Source organism: Sinocyclocheilus grahami, unplaced genomic scaffold, assembly GCF_001515645.1.
Source record: "Sinocyclocheilus grahami isolate Dianchi unplaced genomic scaffold, SAMN03320097.WGS_v1.1 scaffold245.1, whole genome shotgun sequence".
Lineage (NCBI taxonomy): Eukaryota > Metazoa > Chordata > Actinopteri > Cypriniformes > Cyprinidae > Sinocyclocheilus > Sinocyclocheilus grahami.
Genome location: NW_015505424.1, coordinates 318,267 through 340,227, shown reverse-complemented (window position 1 = coordinate 340,227; position 21,961 = coordinate 318,267). Strand labels below are relative to the sequence as shown.

Here is a 21,961-nt window from a genome sequence, read left to right as displayed (position 1 = left end):
ATAGACGTATTGCAGATGAGCAAACACTCTAAAAAATATGTCTTGCAGATGTAAATGCAGACGTCAAATAGACGTCTCCGTGATGTACATGTGTTCACACGTACATCACTGGTCAGTGTTGGGCTTTCACACTAGTACTTTTGGTGCACACTCGGGTTCGTTTGACATCAGAGTTCGGTTCGTTTGGATAATGTGAACGCTGTTTTCTGAACTCATGACTCTGTTTTCTGAATCCGGAACCTGAGTTCGCCTAGAAAGGGTCTGCGGTTCATGCGAACCCCGGTACCGCTATTAATAGTGAACCGCTATTAATAATGTATGAATTGTTCAAACTGTGTATTTATGTGTTTACTCACTGGCTTACCTGAAAAGCATGGCTGACACACTGCAGCAGAAAGATTTTATATCTCATTATGACTCCCACGTTCTTTTGAACTTTTGCATTACAGTCGTAACAAACAGAAATAGACAAATTGCAATCGAATTCGGGTTCGGACCAGGCATTCGAACCAAGTGTGAAAGCGGCCTTAAATTAATGGTTTGTCTACCTATGGACAACAGGGGGCAGTGCTGTGTTTGTGTATTTATCAGGAAAAGGAGAGCGATAAAAAGCCATGTCATGAATCCATGAAAGCTTTGTTCATCTTTACATAGATTTTGTTAGTCAAAGATTTTGTCTTTTGATGAAAATACGTTTTATATTCTGTTAATGTTCAACATTGATAATTTCCAAAATGATAAATTATGATTTTGAAAATGTATAAACATGCATTAAACATAAAAACTGAAAAGTCCTATCAAGATGAACAAAATTATTATTATTTATGATTCATTCCTCTGATGTATTTATGCTCTACATCAGTGGTAGGCAACAGGCGACCCGCGGGCCAAAACTGTCCCGCAGCCAGATTATTTTGATAGCGGCTGCTTCTGAAATAGATCTGTCATGACAGCAACAGTTACTCACAGAGTATGTGAGCGGAGCGCGGAGTGGAGCGGTGTGATTTTGACTGGAGCGAGGAGCGGGTTTTTTAAGTGTTGGAGCGTGGTTTTCACTCGCTCCAAGAGCGCTCCACCACCGCTCCATCACGAGTACAATTCATGCCAACAGCCCGTAATATAACTGCATATTTAGCAAGAATTCACGTTAAACATATTTAGCAAGCTTGATAGAGAAGGATCACTCAAATCAGAAAGAATGTGAAGCTATGATGACTGCAATGGACGGTAATGAGCGGGAAGTTATAATTCTCAAGGAATTTGTTTGTTCCTTCTAGATACTCAATATTTTCAGCTGAAAGCATGATTTAAACAAGTACTACAACACTTATTCACTTGCAATCGCTCTCTCAATAATACATTCAAACAAATGTAATACAGTGCTACTACTTAATCTGTATCCGATTTCGAATGAGCAGAAATCTGTAAGAAATGCATCGATCCGTAGGTAAAACAACTGACGAAAACGTACTGTTATTTTCATCACAAACAAAATTTGCACCGCAAAAAGCAGCAAGGCTATACCTTTTAATGCTGAAAACCATGTTATTAGCTTGTCATGTGGTAGGAAAAAAGTTTGAACACTGATGTTCTAATAAGCCACTTTGAAACTCTGCTGTTATTTTATTTATTTTATTTTTTAATATACGTTATGAACAGAACTGTGATATTTCAAACATACTGAAATACTTTAGCCGCAGAGCGGTGTTTCTGCAAGGAGTGGAGCGGGAAATGGTGAACCCAGAGTGATTATTAAATGCTCGGAGCGCGGAGGGGAAATTGTTGACGCTCCGCTCAGCTCACACTACCACACAAATGTGGCTTTTTGTTAATGACTGTCCTCCTACAGGATTTAACACAGAGTACCAGCTCTGTAACAGTCTCTCACAGGCAATTCTAGTTGCATTTTTCATCAATCAATTTCTTAAATTATCCTTTGACTATTGTTCTGGCCCGCAATATCTAGTGGCGAACATTTTTATTGGGCTGATGCCAAACTTACTTGCCGACCCCTGCTCTACATGTCAGAGCTCTGCAGAGTTGTACATAATGCAGTAGGCCTAGTTGGTGTTTATTTAGAGGACAATGGCAAACTTTTTCAGTAGTTATATTGTTTGTTTTTTTTGCAATTCAAATAAAATATAAATCATCTACTAAAAAAACATCTGACAGAACACAGGCTTCTTTTAACTGGACAATTTATCAGAATATCTATGCAGACTGACACTATGACCTACGTAGTTTGTTTGCAAGGATTATGCAAGAATGACATCAATCTAAAAATCAAAAGTATGTATATTTTTCAATAAAAATAATGCAAAATGCAGTTTCATCAGGGTCATTTCAAAATGTTAACTTTAGATCCTGACTAAAGGTCGTAGTACTTCAGCATGATTGCTAATCTGATATTGATTTTACACAACTGTAAAATCTTGTAAACTCGAATTTGTCAACTTGTGTTTCAGACAAAATAATATGTATAATGTTATATTTTAAGGTCTAGTTACTATTTATAATAGTTTGTGTGGTTTTAACAGCAAGCCACTGACGTGCGATACAGACATCATCTTTCCCTTCTCTTCAATCATTAACAGTTCTGTTGTAGTGGCGGTTTTCTAGAGTACACATGCTTTGCATATGTGACCGTATGTGTGTGAATATGTACATGGTGGACTCGTGCTAAGCTGCCATCAGATGGAGCACAGAGCTTTTTTCAGAGATGTGGTGATCTACGTGAGCTCCTCGTGATGAGGCTTATCAGTATGAGAATTCAACAGGCTGTTTAAAATACAGATGCAAAACCAAACCCTTTAGTTTACATGTGGGTGCATGTTCAACAACATTGCAGAATTCAAATCCCAGGGAATTTAAACTGTTGAAATGTGTACCATGCATTTAACATATACATACCATGGTAACGCCATGTTGTTTGGCATAAAGCATTATTTTACAATCATATTCCTTAAAATACTTTGTAGAACCATTTAAAGACCATAATGGTAATCACTCAATATATATATATATTCTAGCTTGTAGTTTTCAGTGTCTAAAGAATTAAAAGCTTTCAATTTCAGTAAATCTCTTTTTTCCCCAAAAAAGTTTGCATGTAATTCACTGTACATTTTTAAAATGCAGTTGTACTACCTAATCTGTCTGAAAGTGGTTGACTCTGATTCTTAAAAGTTGTTAGCAGACTAGATCTGCTACTCATGCTGCTGCTGCTGCTGATGATGCAGCAGAACAAGTACGACTATCTACTGTCAATAGATACACAGACTGTGAGCATGTAAGATAAGTTTGCATGTAATTCACTGTACATTTTTAAAATGCAGTTGTACTACCTAATCTGTCTTAAAAGTTGTTAGCAGACTAGATCTGCTACTCATGCTGCTGCTGCTGCTGATGATGCAGCAGAACAAGTACGACTATCTACTGTCAATAGATACACAGACTGTGAGCATGTAAGACATGTTGTTGCTGCATGAATAGGCATACATGAATCCAGTAGCAGATCTAGACAGGTGGTGCTGGGGAAGGTGGAGGGTTTCACGGTAACTCTAAAGCACTGCAGGACCAACTTACAGCAAACACTGAACTATTTAAATGTTGAGCAAGCAATCTCATTGGCTGCAGAATCAGCAGAGGCCAATCAGCTTGTGCCATGCAGTAAATGATGTGATTGCTATCAGATTGCATGTAAAGGACCTATCAGCTTGCACCATCTAGAGTTGAGTTTCACAACTAAATTAAATATGTAGTCTGGTTGATTCAGTCATATTAAGTAATAGTTTTGACTTGAATAAAAACTGACTAAACATTTTTACAATTAATCTCATTGGCTGCAGAATCAGCAGAGGCCAATCAGCTTGTGCCATGCAGTAAATTATGTGATTGCTATCAGATTGCATGTAAAGGACCTATCAGCTTGCACCATCTAGAGTTGAGTTTCACAACTAAATTAAATATGTAGCCTGGTTGATTCAGTCATATTAAGTAATAGTTTTGACTTGAATAAAAACTGACTAAACATTTTTACAATGTAATTTTATAGATTAAACAGTTTGGCTGGGTTCCTTGTTATTGTCAAACATACAACTTTACATGTTAAAATGTATTTATTCCGGCACATCAGAGGTCAACATTTTAATGTTATTAAAAAGTCATTGAAATGAGCACAAAAATTGCAAATATTTTATCAAAACAACAACAAAACAACAAAAACTGATTCATAACTACATACAACGTAGTGTAATGGTTAACAATCCTCAGATTTAAAATAATTCAAAGATCACCTTCAACTTCTTAGAATTTCATGTTATTGTACATACAATTCCCAAGTTCAATTGAGCCTCAATTAAGCCAAATAATGTTAGAAAATCAGTGTTTTTATGCCCACATTATGGGACATTAAAAGGCAAAAACAAATTCTGTAAAATACTCAGTATTTGTTTACACTTTCCCAGTTAGGAGAAATTATTGGTGGATGAACCACATTAACTACCCATGAATCTTTGCAAATTTCATTTGTTCTGAAGGCCTCTCAGTGTTCCCTCAGTGAACTGATAGGTGAGTTTACGCTTCACTTTGCAGATCTCTCCTGTTCGCGAATAGTTTCGTAGGGCGCGGGCCATTTTCTGGTACGTCATGGTTTTCCGGTTACCCTTGCGTCTGCCCCACATCTCAGCCAGCTTTTCCTTGTTCTGGGACGAAAACTGAAACGTTCCGTTGTTAGACTGAACCCACCAAATGCAGCTCCGCATGTCTGGTGTCTGTAGCATCTCATATAAGAACTGAAACAGCCGCTCTTTCCTTTTACCTGAGAAATGACATTGTAAATGTCAAATGTATTTTAGTGATAGCAGAACATAACATTTACATTATGCATCTGACATCCGTCTATCGATCCCTGTGCATAAATATGGCAGTCTTTTGTCAAAGCCCATTGCGCCCTTTCAAATGTCAGATTAAAAACTAGTCTGTATAGTGACATCCAAATTCAAACAAATTCTGGATATTTTTTAATCGATGGAACCAAAGTCTATGTGAATCACTTGACTGTAAGGGAAGCTGTTTGGGAATAAAACTGCAAACTGAACATGTTGGAAACATAAACAATATAACATTTTACACTAAATAACCCTACCCACTAAAGTCTGTCTCAATGATTTTCTGTGGCTAGTTGCATAAACTGCTTAGACTAGTCTTACAAGTTAGCCATCCAAGTTAGTCATTTTTTTTGGACTAGCATTAAATGTAGATTGGTGCAATTAAATCTGAAAAGTAATAGTGATTACCCCCTTGGCTAAGTTCTAGTTGGTCAGAGTAGTTTAAAGACTAGTCTAAGCAGTTTATGCAACTGGCCACTAGTCTCTCTATATTTTTTTGTCCACTTTAACTGAACCAGTGTTGTTTTGGACCCCATTGACTTTCAATGAATTAACAAAAACATTCTTCAAAATGTCCTCTTTGTGTTCCACAAAAGATAGAAAATCACAAAGGTTTGAAATTACATGAGGCTGACTACATTATTACAGAATATATTATGTACAGGTGAAAAAAAAATCCCTTTATTTCCCCCCTTTTTTTAATCTAATTATCCAAATATTCTGATTCACTAATATGAATCGACTTTCCCAAAACCAAAAAGAAATAGGACAAGCAATGGCCTAGCAATTCTGTGTCTTACCTGAGAGCGGCGCTAGAGCCAGGGAGTCATATGAAATTTGACCCTTCATGTCGGAGGTCGGAGATGGTGGAAATTCTTGGCAACCAGAACTGGTGGACAGCGAATCTGAGTCACTGTACCGGTTTCTGTCATACTGGAAGTGTCCCTAAAACATAAACTATTATTAATAACAACCATGAACAGGTCAACCATCACTTACAAAATTCTAACATTGTTTACTGTATGTCTGGTGAGACCTACCCACTCATTGTGACTGGACTGACAGAGCCACGTCTGCTGCTGCTGCTGCTGCTGCTGAGGCTGTGGTTCATGCGTCTCATCTGTTCCTGGCACTCCACCATAATGCCATTCATATGCATAATGTCCAGACCAGCTGTTCTCTATGGAAACACATCACTCATTATTATCGCATATGCTGTTCGCTACAATCAACAACACGTACAGGCTCTAAGAAGATATCTATGGTTATATTATCAATGTTTTTGGTGTTAAAATACTTCCTCCTTTCCAGATTAAATGGCAGCAACAACTAAATGTATACCATGTATAGTTTGATTACCCTGAAAAGTGTAAATACTGTTTCTCTGTAGCATTTTCAAAACATTGCTGATTGTTTGAGCATCCGACCAGCCTGACATGGCAACAGCTCAACCAATGGTGTGACTTTGGGGGCGGGACTATCTGTTTGACTTACCAATGGCAGTTGTGGGGAAGGGAAACCTGTATAAACACTGTGTGACTGTGTTCAAAACTAATTTTTGCAGCTCAAAAATTACACACTTCCCAAGTAAGCCAGTAAATTTCCAGTGTTTTTGGTTTCTCCTCACTAAACTAAACTTTTGTCACCCATGACATGGTATCCACGTCTTGAGATACAAATAAAAAAGCTTTGTCAAAGAGGAAATTACTGACCTTACAAAACTGAAAAGTGCGCTTCCATTCAGTTCAAAAATGAGAAGTGACCCTTCCCTCAGTGGTCTATTACGGTGTTTAGTTAATTTTTGAACCCTCACCTGCAATACCGTGCTCCTCTTGATTTTGCCTCTGCACACCTGGTGCACACATCACCTCGACCGAGTGCTCCTGCAGGTACTCCTCAATCATGTCGAGGTCCAGGTTCCCTGACGACGGCTCTCTAGGGCCCAGATCTTGGAAGTATTGAATCTGTAGGTAAGTCAATGCACGTTATCAAACACTGAATCAGATGCAGTACAGACACTAGACAATGTACAAGACACACTCATTTTCTTTCCTTCTCCTAGATTCAGAGGAGAGCATTCATTGAAATCTGAATATTATATATTATTGAAAAAAATATATATAACTGCCCATGAATAACCATACAGCTGTTTAACAGGAATATTGGAAAGAAGTTGCAACAATTTGCCTGACTAGTACATTCTGCCTCTCCTCAGTAAAATTTGGTTTTTACATGCACCAACAGACATATTTGCATTGTGAGTGTGTGTAAACATTTTAGCGGTAATATTTTACCTCTGTTTTGACAGTTCTGTGTATTCCACATATGCACTTTGTTTTGACATTTTGACAGTATTTTAAAGCCACACTTCAACACCTAATGCCTGAATGTCTTTGCATTAAACAACAAAATGTCTAAGCATTATCAAGTGCCATTTATTTTACCAGCATACTTTCCACACAAAACAATGTTCTTCAAAGATTGTGGCATAAGAGTCACTGTTTTTAGAGTCACTTTTTTTCTTTGCACCACTTTGCATTAACACCAGAACTTTACAATGAAATCTGCATGCATATTTGTTGATCAAATATGGTATTATATGGCCATAATGACTACCCATCTGCTTATTAAGGTCATATAATTTCCAGCATACTTATTACAAACAGTTATACAACAGTTCATTGAGAATCTTTTCATATGACTGGCCAAGAGTATGATAAATGATATTTTACTCGTGTGATGCTTAAATATATCACAGAGCCATTTTTTTGTAGTTATAAAAATCATCTGTCATACATTTTTCCCAATGCTTTCCTCTTCACTTAAACAAAAAATAAGAACAAATAATACTCACATTTTCAAGAGTTGCCAACATCTGAAAACAAAAAAAGCATGTCAGTTGAGTAAAAACAGCACACGAGTACAAACACCTTAATGTGGCTCTACATGACTGCACAGAATGCTGTTAGAATGCAGTTTGATCACTTCAAGTTTTTCTGAAAGATACTTCACAACTCAAGCAATGAAACTGAAAGCGTAAAAAGAAAAAAAATACTGTAAAATTAGCACAAATAACTGCAAACACAGCAGTTTGAATGATAATAAAGACATATGGATGTTCAGTTACCTCAGGGCAGTTCCAGTTTAGTGAGACAACTATTATCGTATCACAACAGAAAAAGTGGAAACGAGTGTGACTGCTGAACAAGAGCTTGGAAGGAGGGTGGAGCCGTACATCACCTGTAATGGGCACCTGTTGCCTGATCTGATCCTTTTATATCCTCCCAACTCGCTCTCTCTCTCTCAGTTCTTCCCTCCTCCTACTGGAATACTCATAACGTTAAGCCAACCTTCCATCATCCAAATGCAAATCTCTATTAATCAAACATTGATCTGGGTTTAACGGTATGGGCGAGTCTTACGGCCTCTCCCCTTTGCTCTGTCTGTGTCAAAGCCTTCTGGGCATGTGGGCTGCGATGTTACTTTGTGTCCTAAAAACCGGGATTTTACTTGTAACTGACACAGTGATAATTGAGGCGATTAGTTTTATTACACAGATCCAGATGAACTCCTTTTTTCCCCTCTCTGAAATCCTGCTAAATCCTGCTGTTGACATGATTCTGAATGAATTACTTGAAAACTACTGGATGAGATACTTACATGATTATTTAATGTTAATAAAATGAAATCATTTTTACTAGCACACAACAGCTTTGTTGATGCATGAAAACCATAATCTTCCTGTTCTGTGGTCAGTAAAGTTGAATGACGGAACAGTAACTCGAAATTAAATCAAACAACAGCTTCTAATTGTTTATTACTCTTATATCAACAAGGCAACACACACTACCATTAAAAAGTTTGGGGTCATTAAGATTTATTTATTTATTATTATTTAAAAAAAATAAATTATTACTTCTATTTTGCATGGACACATTACATTGATTAAAATTGACAGCAAAGGCATTTATAATGTTACCATAGAATTCCATTTTAAATAAACGCTGTTCTTCTCCACTTTCTAAGAATACTGAAAAATGTATACATTTCCACAATAATATTAAGTACTGAGTAATATTAATTAACTACATGTATTAACTGTATGGTTAGGATGAAGGTTTGGTTTGGTTTAGTGTTAGTTGCATGTAATTGTGCATGAGTTATTTTTATTACTATAGCAAGTATGTGTAAAGGACACCGTAAAATACAGTGTTACCAAGTACTGTACACCTCAAAATGAAAAGACTTATAGAGTATATAATAACCACTTTTTTATGATGCTTTTCAACAACATGAGAGTGAAAAAAACAAACAAACAAAAAAAATTTGTTTAATTAAAATCTTTTATTCCATGTTATTATTATAAATCCAATCATTTTATTAAAATGGTCTAATGGTCTAATGCGTGCATTTCATGATAACATCCTTTTGACTGGAAGATAGTGTTCTTTGGCAACAAGTACTACATATTTTATGATATAAGTCACCTGATAAAACATGAAAAACTACATACTGCGCACATGAGGCAGTCGGATGGCCTGTGGTGGAATAGCTCTTTTGTGACATAAAGCTTGTTACTGCATTGGTTAGAAACGGGGAAGTACCTATCCAAAACATAGAGTAGCAGGAATTTACACCTTAGAGGAACAGAGAAAGTGAAATGAGGAACAGCTTTAGGCCTACTGCAAACACACATTTGCAGACTACCCCCCTGAGTTGGCTTGAGTCCCTCATTACTGTTTCCAAAAATGATTTTGTCAGCAATAAAATTATTCTCGGTCACTAAACCCTTTGTAAACATCACTGACAAGCTGTATGATTTAAAAGCATATTTTACTGTAGAAAATAAATTTAAGAGCCTGTAAAACTTGACAGTCAATTGTTGGCTCAACCTCTAATTTAACAACGAGGTAATAAATGTCAAAGATGAAAAAAATGTCAAGGCCACAGCGAAATTATATATATATAACTCTCGGATGGATTGGCATGGTAATGTACATGACAATGTTAATTAATTTGGTCTTGGCGGAATAGATCTGCTATGCTACTACTGCTGCTGCGGCAGAGCAAGTACGATACTTGCTACTGCCAATACATCCACAACATGCTGCTGTGAGCATGTAAGAAATATTGCTGCTGCAAATATAACATACATGAAATAACCCCCATATAGCATACATGAAATAACCCCATATAGCATACACGAATCACCTCGTAGCAGATCTATACAGGTGGAGCTGGGGAAGGTGGAGGGTTTCTGAAATGCACTGCAAACTGCTACAGCGAACAAAAGCCAATATTTGGTATTTGAATATTGAGCAGTAAGTTCATTGGCTACCGAGACAGGAGAGAACCAATCAGCTGCCATATGACAATGATGTCGCCAGATCAGATTGAGCTAGACCTATCGGACTGCGCCATCAAGAGTTTCATGCCAGAACTCTGTATATGGGTCAAAGACGAAAAGGGTGTTTCAAGCATTAAAAAAATAAAAGTGCAATACAGCTTTAAGTTTTGTTTTTTCCCCGTACGTTAGAATGTGTCCTGTTTAAGTTTATATTTTTCTGAACAAAAAAAAAAATATTATCATGCATTTTTTACCATGTTTGACAGAAGACACGCACTAAAATGTAATTCAGTGTAACAATATTTATATACCAAAAAAATCTTGTTAGGCATATTTAAAACATGAATCATTTGATGACATATTAAAATACTCTATTTAAGCATCACAGTGCAGCCCTCAAACATCAATTAACTTTAATTGTTTAATCTTTATACTTTGCTAATGTCCTTCAAACCACTATGTTTTCCAATTTGCCAACAATAAGTTTTTGTAAGGAAGTGAAAATCATTTAAAATATATTAAAATTTAGTACGATCATATATTCTTATTTGTATTTTAATAAGTACAGGTCAGAATAAGTATATTGTTTCGTTTTTACATAAATATATGTGTTACACTGAATGACCATGTTTTGTTACTCTGAATGACGATTTGCCAAAAAGAGAGATAACATTGCCATTGTTCCCATAACTGAAATATTTGTAGTATCAATCTGTGTCATTAAATTAGTTTTAATAATAATCTTGAGTAAATGACTGCAGAGACAGATGTTGAAATATAATAAGCATTTTCCTGATGCTCCCCTACCATGCTTGCTTAGCTTGTCACTTGGTTTCTGACTTGCTCAGCCTCAAAAATTCCTGCTTGCAGCCACATTTATTAATACTTTCTGTTTGCAAACAAATGACATGATCAGGATGAGTATTTGGGTGGAGAATCCCCTCAGTGATCTCTCTTGAACTACTGACATACTGTAGTGAGGGGGTCTCCCTGCACAGAATTATTGGCAAGCTATTATAAGTGGAAGAAAAAAAAACTTCTGTATAAAAGAATAGCAGATTCCACAGCACAACTAACGATAACTGCACAGAGAAACAATATTGTTGGAATCTCTTTCATATTGTTGGATACTGATGGATTTGTTTAGTTTTTTTTCCAGCTGATGAATGATAAAAGCATTGACAGCCAATTAGAATTCATTCAACTTTAAAGAGCTCGAGCATTTAAAGTGGCAGACAACAAATCTGCAGCACATGCTTAGAATGAACAGTGCTATTGTTCATCGGTGTGGAGGCTAACATAGTTACTGTTATAGTTATTTTATAGTTATTGTTATTGGTGTGAACAGGCTTTAAGAGCGCCACCCAAGCTACTGGGTCCACACTTAGTTTATTAGCTTTTTGGATTTTTACAGTGCCTAGTGACTCCCTCTGTTCATGGGTGTCTATAATTAATCAATAATCAGATTTAACAATACCAAAATTCATTCAAATATTAATATTTACTAAGTTTAACACATATCTGTCGATGCTAAACATTCCTCATTTATCTGTAATATAAATAAGATGCTAAAATAGTTATTTATACAGTGATACTGTCATTCAGTATCATTCAGCATTTTGACATTTCACTGAATGACGTGTGTTTTTGTAACCTATGTTACCACACCATGAAAAGGTGAAATTATCAAGTATTTAAGAGCAATAATCTCACTTTTCTGCAGCACCACACGGTCTTTCAGGTGCCATTTAATGATGTCACAGACTGTCTAATGACTATCAGTTTTTTATATGATTTCAGAATAACTTCTGTTACACTGAATGATCTCAGATAAACTGCATTCCCTGTCCATTTAAATACTTAAAAAAAAAAACAATAAGACATAGTCCTTTTGATATAACACAGCCAATACTTACTTGAAAATGCCAAGACAACAAATATATTTTTTAACTTGGTATTTTATATGTTTATTTAAATATGTATTGGTAAAATCAAAGTCCGGACCGTTACGCTGAATGACAATTTTAGACTTTGGAACATTATTTCCCCCATATTTTGACATTTTATTGTCACAAAAGTTATTTAAAAAATATGAAAGTAGACAATTTACTTGCATTTAAGATGTTTTTAGTGCATTTAAAATGACTTTTGTAAATGTAATTTGATGCGGACACCAAAATGGTGATGTCTCGTCTTTGACCCATATATATATATATATATATTACATAAAAAAAATGGTATGGCAGCATTTAAATTCACTGGTTTTAAAATACATTTTAACAATTTAAGTCAAAGATATTATTTCTCATCACAGAATCAACCTGAATACATTAGTTTATACCCACAAAGCTAATTTCTATGGTTTAAATTGTGTTGAAATGTAGCTTTTTACAGTGTTTAAAATCTCTATTTACTTTTTTTTTTTTTTACAAAAGATCCAATCCGATATATATTATAAAGTCCCTGTCATAGGTCCTTAATGTTACTTGGTTGACATTGACTAAAACTGTATCTTCTTGCAGAAGGATAGCATTTAATTTCCTTCTAAAATGGTGTTTTACTAATTTAATGGTATTTTTTTTACAATAACAGACAAAAACGTTTTCAAAATATCTTCTCAAAAGAAAGAAAGTTATATATATTTGAAGGTGATTAAATGACAACATGAGTAAATACATTAAGATGTATAAGCAAAGATCAGCTTGTGATTGTCTCTTACAAATAATACAGATACATGTGAAAACATCTTTTTCTCTGAATGACAATTTTAGACTTTGGAACATTATTTCCCCCATATTTTGACATTTTATTGTCACAAAAGTTATTTAAAAAATATGAAAGTAGACAATTTACTTGCATTTAAGATGTTTTTAGACTCACATTTTAATTTCTCTTCAAATACAACAATAGATCATCACGTGAGAGGGCATATTTCTCCTGTTCATAGAAGCTTCCCTTCTGTGAGGTGAAAGGTCAATGCTCAAACCTCATTCTAACTGGCATCTGCTAATATCAATGGGGGGGAATTTCTGTATTGGGTTTTATTAAATCACAGTCAATACAATGACAAGGCCTTGAACTGTTAGTCGTGAGAAGTGATTAGTAATGACATTGCTGGCTTCAGCGACAGCTGGGAAAATACATCTGGCTCTCTGGCTCTGCCAACAAAGCTAATTTCTATGGTTTAAATTGTGTTGAAATGTAGCTTTTTACAGTGTTTAAAATCTCTATTTCTTTTTTTTTTTTTTTACAAAAGATCCAATCCGATATATATTATAAAGTCCCTGTCATAGGTCCTTAATGTTACTTGGTTAACATTGACTAAAACTGTATCTTCTTGCAGAAGGATAGCATTTAATTTCCTTCTAAAATGGTGTTTTACTAATTTAATGGTATTTTTTTTACAATAACAGACAAAAACGTTTTCCAAATATCTTCTCAAAAGAAAGAAAGTTATATATATTTGAAGGTGATTAAATGATAACATGAGTAAATACATTAAGATGTATAAGCAAAGATCAGCTTGTGATTGTCTCTTACAAATAATACAGATACATGTGAAAACATCTTTTTCTCTGCATTATGGCCTTCCGACGTGTGCATTATGGCCTTCCGAAGTGCGACGTGGCTGCATCAGTGAATGATGAGATATTTTGCTAAATAAAAGAATCCTGCCTGAAGAATAGAGTGAAAACTTCATTATGTCTATTTTCTGCGTGTATGAGGTTTTATGCATGCGCAGTAAGGTGAATGTAGCGTTTACCAACTTTTTTTCTTTTAAGTGTGAATGAGAAACTTATGGAAGTCCCTTTAAAAGAGAGTGTTTAAGTGCAAAAACACCGTTTTCAAATGTATCCACACTCACATTTTAATTTCTCTTCAAATACAACAATAGATCATCACGTGAGAGGGCATATTTCTCCTGTTCATAGAAGCTTCCCTTCTGTGAGGTGAAAGGTCAATGCTCAAACCTCATTCTAACTGGCATCTGCTAATATCAACGGAGGGGGAATTTCTGTATTGGGTTTTATTAAATCACAGTCAATACAATGACAAGGCCTTGAACTGTTAGTCGTGAGAAGTGATTAGTAATGACTTTGCTGGCTTCAGCGACAGCTGGGAAAATACATCTGGCTCTCTGGCTCTGCCTTGTCAGATAAAGTCCACCATCTGGAATATGGCGGTTTTTATGAACTAACTCACCGCTCACTTCATCCTAACCTCGACTGAGTTATCAAACTGACCCGAGCGAGTGTTTACTCTGCAAACAGGCTTCTGAAATCCCTTTGCAACATTTGTCCAGCGAGAATCCCACAACAACTCCCTCATTTGTGGACATATTGGTTCTGAATCAGTTTATCACCTGTTTTTGTGTAAAGGACACATGCAGAGCCAGAATACTGTCTGACTGAATGTGAACCCTAAACAGGAATCTACTGTGTGAATTTCCAGATTTTGCCTGCCAGAAAATTCACTTTCATTTTTGTAATCCAAAGTCATCTTTGACTATGCAGACTTGAAGACTCTGATACAGTAGCTGTCATCAGAAGCATAGCCTCTGGTCATAAGCAATGCTTGGATTGCGTAATTTACACATAATTGTTTTAATGTGTTTGCCAAGTTTTTTGCATTGTTTTGACTCTTAGCAACCGCTGAGGAGTGAAACTGGATTTTTGGAATGTAGATGTATTGAATTGGACATTGAAAAGATGCCTTTTTAACGCTTGGCACCACCTTAACGACGAGCCAAGAAAAACAAGACGTAAACAATAATACCAACAATGATGCAACTGGTTCTACAAGGGAGAGCTGTAAAGCAGAAGAGCTTGTTCGGAAAACCCCTGGCTCAAAGAATATCTGGCAGTTGTGTTTTCTTGCACCTGCTGCCGATTAGTGATGTTAAGAGACAAAAAAGAGAGATAGCTGCAGGTGTAGTTTTCAGAGACATGAGCGAGCAGATTCTTATCATGTTAATATTTTATTGAATTCATACTACATGCATAATTAATAAGGGCAAATGTGATAGGCTTGCTATTGATAATAGTCAACAACAAGAAGGGTCCCAGCTAACAGGTAACATTCTCAGAACATTCTGGCAAGGTTCTCTCAATGTTACAAACAAACATTCTTCCAATAACATTAATAGAACGCTCATTCACGATGATCTGCTCATCAATATTGTTCTCAAAATGTTAGCACAGAAATATTGTTTATACATCAATACTTTTTTTAATTGATATTTTAGTTGGACTTCTAACTTTTTTTTTAAAGTAAACATTACTATTTACTATTTTCGGATGGTTCGGAGAATATTCAAAAGTAACTTTCCCATAAAGTTTGCAAAATGATCAGGTGGAAAGTTGTCTGTTTTCTCTAACGTTCACATAAAAAGCAAGAAAAACAAAATTTTGAATGTTCAGAGAACGTAATGTACAATTCACCATTTTCTCTCAATTATCAACCCAATCTCAAAACTACACACCAACAAACCTCATACTTCCAGGTCGAAATCAAATATTTTAGTCAAAAACCTATTTTCTTTTGCCAGAATCAAACTTTGGCCTCAGGTGACACACATATCTGACAAATTCAGACACTACGTCATTGCCTAATGAACACTAGAGATATCAGTTCAAAACACTGTTACACAAACCTCCTTTTGGGAATCCGGAAGCATGTCAATGTCTACTAAAATATACAACATAAACGGAGATTTGCAGATACAGTAAAATTCAACAAAAAGCTTTAAGAAAAGTTTACTTTCTTTACACTAAACGATCTTGCAGTGGATGGAAACCACTAGAAAAGTTCAAATGCCAAAGATTTGAATATGAACACACAATACAGTATACTGTCAATTACTGTACAGTAAAAATAAATAAATACATAAAATCAGCATCTTCTGTCAAAATGCATTACATATGTTGGTAATGACCTTTTTGCTTAAAGCAGTTTCTTAGCCTTCTGTCAAAATAATTTCTCTACCTCCCCTAGTTCTACAAAATACAGTATGGCTACAAATCAAGTGTGAGGGGTTTACAACATGTGCTACAGTATTTAAAGTATGTGTAAGTAGTATAAAAGCCCTGTAGATGAGCCTACAGGCCAACTTCCCTCCTGGTCATTCCATACACAAGAACATGCTCAACTATAGTGCTTTGTATTTGATTAGGAACAAACATCCTTTTGACCGCTTCATTTTTATTTCCCCCACCTTCCTCTTTATCTCTCACCACTAGGATTCCTTTTCCAAAGCACATAATCACATGTGACCCTATTTATGTTATCCTGAGATTCAGATCAGTTTTTGCTACTTAATGTTTACACATGGATAAATGTGTGCTATTTGAGTTCATGTTGCGATGCTTATGGTAATTATATTGTAATGTGTACTTGTGTTTTCTGAATGAGAACATGGTCAGACGTGTGTAAAATGAGGGCATTTGTCTCGAGTTTGCTAGAAAACATTTAGGAAATGTGTCTTTGTTTTGAGAACAGAATGAATGGTTTGGGAAATTGGGCCAAACAAATCAGTTATAGTGTGTTAGCAATCTTTTTGTTTGCCAGTTCTCTCTCTATATATTTTTTTATATATTGGTTTGTAACAAAGCATAAATAATTCTTGCATAAATCATTACCCACAAAATGAATGGACAATCAATCAATCAATCAATCAATCAATTTATGTAGGCAAAGTTATGTGTTGTTTGCTGTTGTTTTAAATGTTTTGAGATGTGTTGTTGTTGGATCGAGAACTGCTTTCAGAATGCAACTGACCTTGACAGGAATGAGGAAATTGTTTGCTAAAAATAACTGCTAGCTTCTATTAATAGTTAGACTTACTGTACAAGGCAAAGAAACATGGCATCAACTGGGAATGAACTAATGATGTAATGTGTAATGAGTGAATGTTTTTTTTTATTAATATGTTTTAAGATGTTAATACACACTATTTACTACTGTATTGTTTCTTTGTTTGTAATTTGTTTTAGACTTTTAGTGTAATTCACAATTGTTTGAAATACTGTAAAATTAACAAAATAAGTAGATTATACTACATTATTCATTATATTATAGAACAATATTTAAACAAGTACATTGCATTACTGTCAATCCGATGTATTGTGTTATTGGCAACTACCAAAATCTGCTGTCATTTGTAACAATTGTAATGCAATTCCAATATTAAAGCATAATTTTTAGGGTTCATATATTTTGTTGTATTTCCCCCCTTGTTTTATGCGTTTACTGTAATATTTATAGGGATACTCCAGCCCAAAATGAAAATGTTGTCATTATATCACTTACCCCCATGTCGTTCCAAACCCCTGAAAGCTTAGTTCGTCTTCGGAACACAATTTAAGGTAATTTGGATGAAAACCGGGAGGCTGTCCGATTGACTGCCAAGTAAATTACACTGTCAAGGTCCAGAAAAGTATGAAAAACATTGTCAGAATAGTCCATCTGCCATCAGTGGTTCAACCGTGACGTTATGAAGCGACGAGAATACTTTTTATACGCGAAGAAAACAAAAATAACGACTTTATTCAACAATCCGTCTCCTCTGTCTCTCTGCATCACCGTAGCACCATTTTGGAGAATAACTGCTAAACGCAAGCATCGTACGCTATTCAGTGTCAGCCGCGACACAAGGATACGTTTTCTACGTGTATTTACGCTTTGATTTAAACGAAAACAGCACATCTGTGCAGCGCAGCTGACACAGAATAGCATACGCTGCTTGCATTCAGTGGATATTCTCCAAAATGGCGCTACGGTGATGCGGAGAGACACAGAGGAGACAAATTGTTGAATAAAGTTGTTATTTTTGTTTTCTTCGCGTACAAAAAGTATTCTCGTCACTTCATAACGTCACGGTTGAACCACCGATGGCAGATGGACTATTCTGACAATGTCTTTTATACTTTTCTTGACCTTGACAGTGTAATTTACTTGGCAGTCAATCGGACAGCCTCCCGGTTTCATCCAAAATATCTTAAATTGTGTTCCGAAGACGAACAAAGCTTTTAGGGGTTTGGAACGACATGGGGGTAAGTGATTAATGACAACATTTTCATTTTGGGCTGGAGTATCCCTTTTAGCTTAATGTTTGTAACAAGTAAATACATGCTAACTGTTGTGAAGCCAAAGGCAAGTAATTTTTTATTCAATTCATTCTTATATTTTATAGTTTTATTTTTATGAAACTTTTTACATTTTAAAAATACATATATTGGGATTGTGTTACATTTATTCCTAACATAACTTTTTCGAAGGGTATTTTGAGCTAGATAAACATCTATTTTTCGTCTTGTTTTTCATAAGTGGTGTCTGTTTGACTGTACTTGTGTACTCCAGCATGCAAATATATCCTTTATCTCTCTGATATACAAACAGGCCTTCATGGAGCTGTATGTTGTGAATGTCTGAGTATTGGTGGTTTGGGGGTGTCGTCTCACAGCTCTTAGCTGCTCGGAAAACTTATGGGTAATTGAGTCATTGTCAGCACAGTGCAGGTGTACTTTACAGTTTAGAAAGAATCCCCAACCGAATTCACACATAGCAAACTATAAGCAAATCAGTTACATGCAGATAGAGGTTTGCCGGGAATTTCCCCCAAAGGCCCACAGGCATGATGGACAGTTTCAAGCATTGAACAAATAGAGCTGAGTATAAACAAACCCAAATTTGAGGGGGATGATTTTTAAATTAGGATACATAATATTTGGATAAAGATTCAACTTTGCATGCATTTACACTGTAAGTAAGCCATAGACTTAACTATGACTAGTTTATATGTATCTAAAAAATCAATATGTAATAACAAACATCAGTTCTCGTTGTGTCTGTCAAAATATGACAAAGAAAAAGCTTACTGATGATTGTACCTCCACCTCAATCTATCTACGGAACCTACAAATCAGACTTTCTCCTGAAAAGTGCATTAAATAAAAAGTTATATTTAAATGATATTGAAAATAGTGAAACATGATATACAGTGCAACATTCAACATGTATACTACCGTCTGTAAAACCCATTTATTTGATCAAAATCACATTAACTGTTTTCTATTTGAATATATTTTAACATCTAATTTATATTCACGATGGCAAAGCTGAATTTTCCGCATCATTACTCCAGTCTTCAGTGTCACATGATCCTTCAGAAATCACTCTGATATGCTGATAATATATCTATATTATCATCTTTTGTTTATCACTGAAAACAATTGTTGCTTAATATTTTGTATGAATATATACATAGTTTTGCAGATGAATAGAAAGATCAAAAGAACAGCATTTGTTGAAAATAAAAATATTTTGTAACATTATTAATGTGTTTACACAGCATCATTGCTATCTAAATGTAATAATCTATAATAATAATAATAATAATAATAATAATAATTAATAAAAGCCTAAACTGAATCCTGCAGGTTCTCGGTGGTTTACAGTCAAATGCTGATCAAGAATTGCTCACCTGACAAATAACTGCTGATGAATCACAATCTGCACATGCAGAAAAACAGTTTCACAGATGTCTACAATAAAGCTGGGAAAACCCTTCCCTTCAAACGCCCAATTCAGCGGAGTGCTATTGATTCATGCAGCATTATGGCACTTGTGCTGATCTATGACACTTAAATGACAATAACTCCAGTGTACTGACAACTCACACCTGTCATAAAAGTTGATGATCTGAGACAAATTAGGGCAAATGTAGATATAATTTGAAACTTTTCCTTGATGTTTGACCCCTGCAAACTACGAGGTTACAGTGTAGTGTGTTACATATCATCCCTTCTCCAAAAATGATTTAGTACTAGGAATGTTGTTGATCAAACATGAAGCCCTACGGATCTAGTACAGTTATCCCACGGGACACAACTTTCCCAGCCAGTATCCAAAGGCAATAAACCTCTCTAGACAAACAAAGGCCATTTTATCTGTGGCTCGGTAGAACATACATGAATGTAAATCATGTTTTCTCAAGTGGGAAAGATAAGATATGGGAGAAGGCCTTCCAGCGTCTCATGCAGGATGAGCTTGAAACCGCAGAGACCTGAAAAGACTCACGAAATGTGAAGTAACACACACACACACACACGGGCTTTGTTATGAGACTGTACTGTAGTCCCTTTGGTTATTCATACTCTCATTCTCCATCTGCTGTTAGTAATCATCTGTTCATTATTTGCCATCAACCTAGTGATGAACAGCAAACCCCTTCTAGGAGAGTAAAGACATATTGGCGATAATACAGTACATTTCCCATGAACTGTTTGTGTATATTTATGTAGATTTTTTTTCAAGACCTTTAGGGCATTTATAGTAGGGGTTAACTGCACTGTGCTAACCAAACCAATCTTTAAGCCTTGTTAAATACAGAACCCAAGGGGTCAAGGTTTACTGGTTAGCATTGTCAAGTTATCCCGTGCTGGTATGCTGATTCAAAAAGCACCTTTCTCCACTGACAGCCAATCAATTTTGAAATCAAGATATAAATCACCAGTATTTAATTTCAGTGTTGTGATGTTCTACCAGTGAGTTGTGACATGTTATTTTTGAAGTGGCTCTTTAAGATGAATGGAAATAATAAGGAGTAGCTTCCTTGGTTGAGACCGACATCATCATATCTGTCAAACTACAGTATTTTCCTCTGCCACAAGAGGGACCAATAGATAACAGAGACTGAATCCACCATGCTATATAGTGGAAGACACAAGTAATATGCATGCATAACGAAGACTGAAAGATGTCCATCATTTACTAACCCTCACGTTGCTCCAAACCACTTTGGCTGTCTTTCTTCAGAGAAACAACAACAAAAGATGTTAGGGTGTAAGGAGGTATTTTACAGACTGACAGCCTCAGTCACTATTCAATTTCATTGCATCTATTTTTTTTCTGACCAGCTGCCACAAAATGTTTGCGTTTCCCCGAGAAACTTCACATCTTGCAAGCAGAGAGAAAACTGGTGATGGAAATAATATGAAGTGGGAGGAAAAATTATATTTCAGTGCAAAGTTTATCAGGAGAATGCATGTCTTTTACCACGGAATGCAAACATTTTGTAAGCAAGATTTGTTTTTCTTTTTTCTTTTTGACATTGTTCAAAACCTTTGTGACTCTTTCATGAAAGAACATATTTTGAAAAAAATGTCTCAGCATTTTTATTTAGTTTTTGTTATCCTTTATTCAATGGTAACCAAAACTGTTTGGCTACCAACAATCTTTAAAATATGACATTGTTCAAAACCTTTGTGACTCTTTCATGAAAGAACATATTTTGAAAAAAATGTCTCAGCATTTTTATTTATTTTTTTGTTATCCTTTATTCAATGGTAACCAAAACTGTTTGGCTACCAACAATCTTTAAAATAATGTGTGTGTGTATGTGTGTGTGTGTGTGTGAGTGTGTGTGTGTGTGAGTGTGTGTGTGTGCGTTTTTGTGCCATATGAGGAAACAAATTTGTATAATGACATGGGTATGACATAGGTATTACAGGGAGATGGTGACTTATGAGGACATTACCCCATGTCCCCACTTTTCAAAATGCTTATAAATCATACAGAGTGAGTTTTTTTGAAAATCTTTAAATGCAGAAAGTTTTGAGGGATAGGTTTAGCCAGGGGATATAAATTACAGTTTGTACAGTATAGAAACCATAACGCCTATGGAATGAACCCGTGTGTGTGTGTTCTACAGAAGAAAGTAAGTCATAGT

General features: G+C 35.5%; 1 protein-coding gene across 1 annotated transcript; it reads right to left on the bottom strand.

Annotated features, from left to right (window-relative positions):
• Positions 1-4,520: 4,520 nt before the first annotated feature.
• LOC107598155 (transcription factor Spi-B-like) lies at positions 4,521-8,112 on the bottom strand. Its single transcript, XM_016289427.1, has 6 exons — positions 8,014-8,112; positions 7,741-7,761; positions 6,700-6,850; positions 5,927-6,066; positions 5,687-5,831; positions 4,521-4,816 (listed from the first exon to the last, which is right to left on the bottom strand). Exons 2-6 carry the CDS (start codon positions 7,759-7,761, stop codon positions 4,521-4,523), a joined length of 753 nt encoding a protein of 250 aa, XP_016144913.1. The 5' UTR covers positions 8,014-8,112.
• Positions 8,113-21,961: the final 13,849 nt, after the last annotated feature.